Below are 9239 nucleotides of genomic sequence, written 5' to 3'. Positions count from 1 at the left end.
GCTCTGCAACACCTTAGACTATAGGTAATTATGGCTTCTCGTTTTAATGGCCACATTCGGCACCGTAAAGCGAATGTGCAGGCCTCATACCAATCTTGAGTAGAATTTTCCCGTTAAGGTTTGAGGGTACCAGTGTTTTTAATGCGCATAACAGCCGATGCATGTCCTCCACTTCAACCATTCCGAAACTTTGGAAGTTTCTTCTGTTTTACTTGAATTCATCTAGCGAAGGTAAAAAAAAAATCATTATATTGATCAGATTTGTCTTCTTATTTCATAATAATCTTCAACACCATTCATCGTCCCTCATTCTCAAGCACATAATGGTGAGTGCACGTAGATGAAGATTGCATTTTCTTGCCTTTAATTTAGCTTGTCGGATTGTTGTAAGGCATTTTGTCATAGAACAGCCATGGCTTTTGCAGCAAGTAGTGTTTATTGTCAAAATCTTCCTCCCCACATGGAATATAAGTAGTTTGGATTTACGTTGTGTTGAAAATATTTTGGCTGTCCCAACGCGTGAGAAGATATCATCTCCGATACATACAAAGTCATATTCTTCGTGCAGATCGGATGGCATTAGAGATGAGGATGCTTAGGTGGGTGAGTGGCTTTACCCTTAGAGATAGGATACGAAATGATCATATACGTGAAAAGGTTGGAGTAGCTCCAGTAGAAGATAAAATTAGAGAGAGTCGCCTTAGATGGTTTGGTCACATAAAACGGCGGCCTTTCGATGACCCAGTTAGGAGAGTAGAGGTATTAGATTTGACTTATGTTAAGAAAGGTAGGGGTAGACCTAAAAAGACTTGGTTAGAAAATATTAGGAATGACCTTTCTTTATTAGATTTAAACGAGAATTTGACTTTTAATAGGACACAATGGAGAAAAAGGATTCATGTAGTCGACCCCACGTAGTGGGATAAAGGCTTGATGTTGTTGTTGTTGTTGTTTTTGTTGTTGTTGATGATGATGATTCCCTAGAAGAGTAGATTAAATTCCTCTAAAATCAATATGCTTTAAAAAATGATTGTAATATTTTGAATTATGAGAGATTTGGTTGTTGTTTTCTTGAACTTATGCATGACTTTAGTAGATGTTTTTCATTATTATGATAGTTTATCTTTCAATTTAATGATATTTCATATTAATGCCTATTTTTTATAGTTAATTTTTTTTTTTTATTTTGCGCTATGTTCAAAATGGTGCATCGTGCTGTGCGCTATATGCCATGGCTCCACGGGAAATTTTGCGCCGTGGTGCGCTATTTGCCATTGACAAGTATGAATCAATTCTCCAACACAATAATCAACATCAATGTGTTTCATTTTGCATAATTTTTATTTCTTCAACTAGTACACTATGTAAAATGTGTGCTGATGATGTGAAAGTAACCCAAAAGAGTTGATCAGCCGTAAAAATAATATGCAAATGGACTAACCATGATATGCAGCTCATTGTTCATCAAAAGCAATTTGCTCTCAAAATATCCTGAATAAAAAAGTAGTACCTCCTAGTGCATTTCAAAACTTAAGGCAATCCATGATAACTCACAAGAGAAAAATTAAAACAAAATGCAAAGTTTACCATTCATCTTCATAGCATCTCAGAAAAATGGCTGTAGGTTAGTGACATGGTAAGGAAGTACACAATTGCAAAATCTATGAAGTATGGTCACTTATAAATGCCTTATATGTTCTTTTTGGACACAAACATGGCTCCGAGATGCCTCGAGGTACGACACCTCAATATGTGTCAAAGTCATTCAGAATAAAAAATTGGGTTTCTATGTGGGCCAAACATTAGCAACAAGCCATGATGGGCTCGTGGAAAAAAAAAATCACACATAACATGCCTAGGGCACGCTAGTGAATTTCATATGTTTATCAATCCTCAATTGTGCTGGATGCGTGGCTGAATGGTTTTTCTACGCTTTCTTTTGCAAGCTAAATGAGGCGAACAGGTCTTGACTTCGACGGGCCCCATCAAGGAAGTTCTCTCCTTTTTGACGAGCCCTCGATTGAGCTCATGATATTGCGGGGTTTTTGGCTTACTATATTTGTTGGTATCTTCTTTATGTGAATCGAAGTCTTTTGTTGGAGTGCCCTACATTCTTTTTCGCCAACTAAGTTTTGTTGGTGTTCTTTTTCCCCCTTACAAGTTTAAATCTCTGTCAGACTACTCCATGAGTAGCTTTATATGGTTTACAAACCAAAGCTTCACATGAAAGTATTTAGTTAAGATATATGATAACTTCCTTCGGTTAAAGTTACTTGTAGTGTACATATATGAATACTTAATATTATTGATTTATCTATTTAAGGATTTTGAATCAGGCAGTTAGAGTGCTAATATCCATATGTGCTTAAATTTTCATGAGTTGGATGTAACACCTATTAAAGATATTGCATAGAGCCAAAATGTGAATGTTTATTTTCTTTTGAATATTTTTAGACAATTTGCGAAGTTTAAAATTTCACGATTGGATATTGAGGCTTTTAGTATAGGATTCTTCCTTATTTCTAAATGCTATAAGAAGTTGATTAATCTTTGTCCTTTCAATTGAGTTAGCTATCAACATATTCATATTAGTGGTATAAACCAAATTTAATGCCGAGATCGGTTGACTTGTTCTTATCATATTGGAATTGTGGATTAAGGTAGTATCATGCGGCATGCAAATGACGATAAAGTTGAAGCTCTTGCTCGTCATCAATTATTTCTCAAATTTTCTTGCAGCTTTCCTCCTAGGTTTTGTGCTATCAACTCCTTAACCCCGTCAATTGCATTATAAATGAAGCCTATTGCTAGTTTTTTATGCATTAACCAACCTTAAAATTTGAACGGATGGCTTTGTTGTTGTTGGTTCATAACAAACAGTTCAGCAAAAACTTACTATTCAAACAAACCTTCCTAACTTCTTTCCCTTCAATTTATTTTGGCCAAAGCACAGTTTAGCCATTGTATGGAGGTGAATATAGCCTCCAAACATTACTTTGCTCCAATTTGCTTTGTAGTGTCAAGCAGGATGTAACAAATATTGTTGTAGCAGGCCGTAAGAGTATTTTCTTAGAAAATTTTATCATCCAAGCCAAAACTCACAAATGTAGTGATATTCTTTTCTTTGCTTGGGGCATTCTTGTGTTGAGGTGACTCTAAATGTTTTTTTCTAGAATCAAATCTATCCAATTTGACCCATGGTGTTCAATGCATATGCTTCCTCTCATCCATCGCCACTTTATAAGCATTAGCATTGTCTATGATCTATGTAGCATGGATACTCCTATTTACGAGGCATGATGTATCATACACGCGTCAAATACAAATACGCCTCCGATACGGCACGGATATGTTTCATATACAGATTTGACGTGTCCAATTAAAATATTATTTAAATTTGACCGGACACACGTATCAGATTCGTGTCCTATTAAAAAAAAATGAAAAAATGGTACTGGAACTCTGGTACTGCTTAGTACCTCTCCGCAACGCTCGGTACGATGCTCAATATCAATGCTCGGTACTGCTCGGTACCGAGGGGTACCGAATGGTACCAAGCGGCATCGAGAAGCTAGAGAAAGCTTTAAAGCAACTCTTACTTACTGAATGGTCGAACCCTGCCAGGGGGTAGCGCCCCCCGTTGGACCCCCGACATATCTGTGACATATTTACACTTTAACTTAAAAATTTTTATGTTTCAAATTCATGTGGTTTAATTGTGTCAAACATTAGACATGATAATCACTCTTGTCTATTTTCAAGTTCTCTTAATCTCTTCAAAGGCTTTCTCTGTAATATTTATTACCACCTTTAGTATTCAAGTTCTTAGCTCATACATAGATGGCGGTTTTAGGCTTCAATCATAAGAACTTATAGAATAGATGTTAGAATAAGGAGAGGTTACCACAATAAATGGAATGACATTTTCATATGCATGTGAGCTTTTAGCACTTTTAGGAGATGTTTGATGGGTTATCCATGCACCATCATCGTTCAAGTCCTCCGTGTTCATCATGTGTTGATTCATTGATTCTCTTGCGCTTTCACCGATTTTTTTTGGCAAATAAGATGAGTATTCTTTATCACTAGGCTCACTATTATTTTGTTCTATCATCAAATTATTGTTGCATTTAATGCTTGACATTATTGTCTTGTTTATATATGCATGAATCTCTTATTTCAACTCTTTAAGCGCCTTTGCACTGTTTCGACATTTTTATGAGATCTAAAACGCACATTTTTCATTCTTTTTACATGCCCTTTAACCATCTTATTGCAATAATTGCACTTTAGATCACCATATATTTTGTGGCTCCCTCCAACTTCATCTTGCACACTATGTCTCCATTTCAATGTTTTTCTATATTCAATTGTGCTTTTCTTCTTTTCTTTAACCATGTTGTAGTAAACATTAGTTTAAAATTTTGATTCAAAAATAAATTGAAACAAGCAAATGTTCAAGTAAATAAAAAATCCTAAATACTACTACTACAACAACAACATCAAGCCTTTATCCCCCACTACGTGGGGTCGGCTATATAAATCATTTTTCTCCATTGTGTCCAGTTAAGAGCCAAAGTCTCATTTAGATCTAATGAAGAAGGTCATTTTTAATATTTTCTAACCAAGTCTTTTTAGGTTTACATCTACCTTTCTTAACATAGGTTAAATCTAACACATCCACTCTCCTAACCGGGTCATCGGAAGGCCGCCATTTTATGTGACCAAACCATCTAAGGTGACTCTCTCTAATCTTATTTGCCATTGGAGCTACTCTAACCTTTTCACGTATATAATCATTTCGTATCCTGCCTCTAAAGAGTAAAGCCACTCATCCACCTGAGCATCCTCATCTCTGCAACAATTAACTTAATATGATGCTTCTTTTTTAATGGCCAACATTCTGCGCCATAAAGCAATGTAGGTTTAACCACCCTCTTATAGAATTTTCCCTTAAATTTGAGTGGTACTTTTCTATTACACAACATACCCGATGCATTCCTCCATTTCATCCATTTAACTTGAATTCTACTAATAATATCTTAATATATTTCGCTATCACTCTGAACAATAGACCCAAGATATCTAAAATGTATACTCTTATTAATAACTTGATTGCTCAAAGTCACAAAGCCTCCACTAGATCTATTACTACTAAAATTACACTCTATTTATTTGGTTTTAGATCAACTCAAACGAAAACCTTTAGACTCTGAGGTTGACCTCCATAATTCAAGTTTACCTTCAACTCCCTCTTTAGTCTTATCAACAAAAAGAATATCGTCAGCAAAAAACATACACCAGGAAACCTCATCTAGCAAATCTCTAGTAAGAACATCCATGACTAAAGCAAAAAAGATATGGGTGTAAGGTTGATCCTTGATGTATTCCAACTGAAATTAGAAAATATTTGGTCAAATCACCTTGTTTTTTATTACAAGTAACATCTCCAACATACATATCCTTAATGACTTGAATGTAATTATTATTAATTCCTTTCTTTTTTAGAACTCTCCATAGCACTTCTCTTGGAACATTTTCATATGCTTTCTCTAAATCAATAAAATATTATATGAAGATCATCCTTTTTCTCTCTACACTTCTCCATCAAACCTCTCAATAAATGTATGTATTCCATATTAGACATACCCGGCATAAATCCAAATTGATTTTGAGAAACATTAGTATCGCGTCGTAACCTATGCTTTATAACTCTCTTCTATAGTTTTAAAGTATGACACATCAACTTAATTGCTCTATAAATTGCCTAATCTTGTGCATCACCTTTATTCTTAAAGATAGGAATCAACACACTCATTCTCCACATATCTGGCATCTTTTTAATATTCAAAATAAGATTAAAAAGTTTAGTAAGCCAAGATATTTCTTCATCTCCTAAGCATTTCGACACCTCTATTGGAATATCATCATGTCCAACATTTTTCCCACACTTCATTTTCTTTAAAGCCTCTCTAACTTCACTTTTAGTAATACGCAGATAAAAACAAAATCTCTATTTTTTATTTTGAGTGTTAAGGTCACTAAAGTCGATTGTATTTTAATAATCTTCATTGAAAAGCTTATCAAAATATCTCATCCACCTTTGTTAAATATCCTTTCATAAAAAAATATTTTTTGATCTTAATCTTTAATGCACTTCACTTGAACTAAATCCTTACTACTTTTATCTTTTTGTTTGGCTAGTATATACATATATCTTTTGCCCTCTTTAGTATCTAATTTATTATATAAATCATTAAAAGCTAAAGTCTTTGAATCGTAGAATTCTTTCTTAGATCCCTTACGGGCAACTTTATATCTTTCTTAAATTTCAGAATTTTTACATCTAAACCAATTTTTATAACAGAGTTTTTTATTTTTTTTTCTTGCATATTTTGATTTAACTACCAACTATTTTTACTATTAGAAGCTTTTCCTTTTTATACTCCAAGCACACATCCTTTGCAATATTCTTAATATTCGAAGCTACTATTTCTCACATAACATCAACTTTCTCATGCACCGACAAAATCCTAGGATCGTGAATCTTACACTAAAAGATATTTTTGTTAGAGTTTTTTAAATGCCCCATCTAATCCTAAAACAACGATATATTATATTTTTCATACTCTGCCCCTTCATCTTAAAGTCCAAAATTAATAAGCGGTGTTGGGTATATAGACTTTCACTCGAAATAACTTGACAATCGTTGTGATCTAAACGATCTATTTTTCTTACAAGAAATTAATCAATCTGAGTTTCATTCTAAAATTTTAGTTTTGAGCACATATTCAAACCTATTTTAGGAGCATAAGCACTTAAATATTAATAATGTTAGCATCAACAATATTTTTTAAAACTATAATTCTATCTCTAATTTTATCAATTTTTACAACATTATTTTTCAAACTCTTATCTATAACCACACCATCATTTCTAGTAAGACTTCTATCAGAGTACTAAAGTTTAAACCATAAACTATCAATCTCCTTAGCCTTCTTTCCCACCCATTTAGTTTCCTGAATGTATAGAATAATTATCTTTATATGAATAATAATATCAATTAATTCCATTAATTTGCCTATAAGGGAACCTACATTCCACGATCATAACCTAATTCTAGTTTCATGTACTAGCTTCTTTGCTCACATCCGTCCATGATATGAGAACCCTTGCCTATTTAACACTGCATCCAGGCACCGATGCAGCGACCATTGCACATTGGTCACTATATTCAAGTCATTCAGTGTGTCGCTTACAGGGAACTCCCTAGCATTAAGACGATGTATTAAAAGATTCATGTCATGATTATTCGACAAGTTTTACGCTAGTTGTCGGCTACCTACCGTAACTCTCAAAAGCAATAAGTATAGCTGTTTGGTTATCATGAGTATGGTGAGAGCTTTCAATTTATACGTTCTTCGAAAGATAAAAAAAAACATTTCAGTCTTTGGAGACAAAGCAAGCATGCCACAGGAGCAATCATCGCAGTTTACGGCTTGCTAGAGATCGTTTTGAAATGCAGTAGTGAGATATAACTTCTTACAATCAAATATTTAATAGCATGATAGCTATATGAGAACAGTTATCGTTTTTGTTTTTTAGAAGGAAAAAGTTATTGGTAGTTCTTCAACTATTTGAATAAACTCCATAATGGATTATTTTTTCATTTTTATATTTTATACTTTGTAGCCCGATTTCAAGGCAATCAAGAAACGTATAGAGGACCTGATCACCCGAGATTATTTGGAGCGGGACAAGGACAATCCTAACCTCTTCAGATACCTCGCCTGAGAAACCACACAGAGCTACTAAAGGTGTTCATATTTTGCCTGCTCTCTTCTGTTGCCTGACAGCAATAATCGTCGAAATTGATTTCCTCGTTAGGCCGTCGGCTGCGCAATTGTATTTTCAGTTCTTCTATCTGTTAAATTTTACCCAAATGCAGGTTGAGCTCATATTATCTATATTCAACTGTGAGGGAAATGGTAATTGGCCAGTTGCATTTTGCCCTCTCACCATCTCTTCTTTCTATATATTAATTGTAAGGTCTCTCGTGTACTGTAATCGGCATCTCAATACTTGTCCTTATTACCTGGGCATATTGCTTTCATACTTAATTGTTCTGTAGATTACTAGTTTGTTTCCCACTTAGACACTACTTCTTTTTTCCATTGTGTAATAATTTCTTGTTTTTTGGATTGAAGGCGCTACTCTGGTATTATGAATGACAGATTAAGAGGCTTGTGAACAGCAAGTTTTTATGTATATTTGTTATTTATCCGTTTCAGGATTGTGTAAAATGCATATTAAAAAATTTCATTTGAAGGCTTGAACAGCTTTATGTGATTGATCAGGACTACTGCTGGCAGACGCGCTTCCATTTGTTTTTTTTTTACGACTTCTACTCTGTCAATTGCAAGGTATTATTTTTCATTGTAGGTTAAATAATTTGTTATTTTCCCATTTCTTGCACATTTTCTTTCCTTGATTTTTGGCATGGTTTAGGGTAATTTCTTTAGTAGCTTTTTAACACATTTATTGAAACCAATGAAACAATAGTGGTTACAAATTGTACCAAATGAAGTCTCATGGGAAGTAGGGCTGTTAAAATCGGGTCATGGGTTGGATTCGGGAATTGACCTGGGATTGTTTGACCCGACCTGTTTCGGATTCGGGTCTAACTTGAACTTGTCCTGCATATTTTGATCGGAAGCAAAATGATGGGGAGTTTACTCGTTGTGTAGGTAACATTATCCGTTTCGTGCCTGTCTATGGTTTGCTTTTTATATTATCTTTTTTGTTGTTGTTGTTTGGCTTTGTTCCGTAGGAGGTGTGGCGATTGCACGAGTCACTTCTTCGGCTCCGTTGCAGTTCGACTTTGCTCCTTTGACGACGATGGGAGTTCGCTTGTTGTGAAGGTAACTCTATCCCTAATGTCACTTTCGTGCGCTCAGAGGCGTCTAGGGTTTGCTTTTTATCTTCACTTACTCATTATTGCTGTTTAACTTTGCTCCACGGACGACATTCCCTTCCGATGGATCGGAAGTTACAACATTTTGATTGGAAGCAACAAAGTTCCTAGCTTTGAAGCATGACCAAATCTATTCAATACGTCGAATTACAGGATTCTGGGTCAAAATCGGGTCATTTTTGGATTTTAGGGTTAACCCGATTTAAACTTGAAATTCGAAACTGGTTGAAAATTGGGACCTAAACCCGCCTCGTTTTTGGTTTGG

At 34.7% G+C, this 9239-nt stretch overlaps 1 protein-coding gene across 2 annotated transcripts in view; it reads left to right on the top strand.

Moving 5' to 3' along the window:
* The window catches only part of LOC110116436 (cullin-1), a 38289-nt gene extending 29940 nt beyond the window's left edge, over window positions 1–8349 (top strand). For both annotated transcript variants that reach the window (XM_020850000.2, XM_020850002.2), the window contains exon 21: window positions 7693–8349. In XM_020850000.2, coding sequence (XP_020705659.1) covers window positions 7693–7794 — 102 coding nt within the window. In that variant the 3' untranslated portion in view covers window positions 7795–8349. The remainder of the gene's footprint in view (window positions 1–7692) is intronic.
* The last annotated feature ends 890 nt before the right edge of the window (window positions 8350–9239 follow it).

This window comes from Dendrobium catenatum, unplaced genomic scaffold, assembly GCF_001605985.2.
Source record: "Dendrobium catenatum unplaced genomic scaffold, ASM160598v2 fragScaff_scaffold_1472, whole genome shotgun sequence".
In the NCBI taxonomy this organism is placed as follows: Eukaryota; Viridiplantae; Streptophyta; class Magnoliopsida; order Asparagales; family Orchidaceae; genus Dendrobium; species Dendrobium catenatum.
Note: the sequence above shows the minus strand (reverse complement) of the source record. Positions and strands in the feature narration are given on the sequence as shown.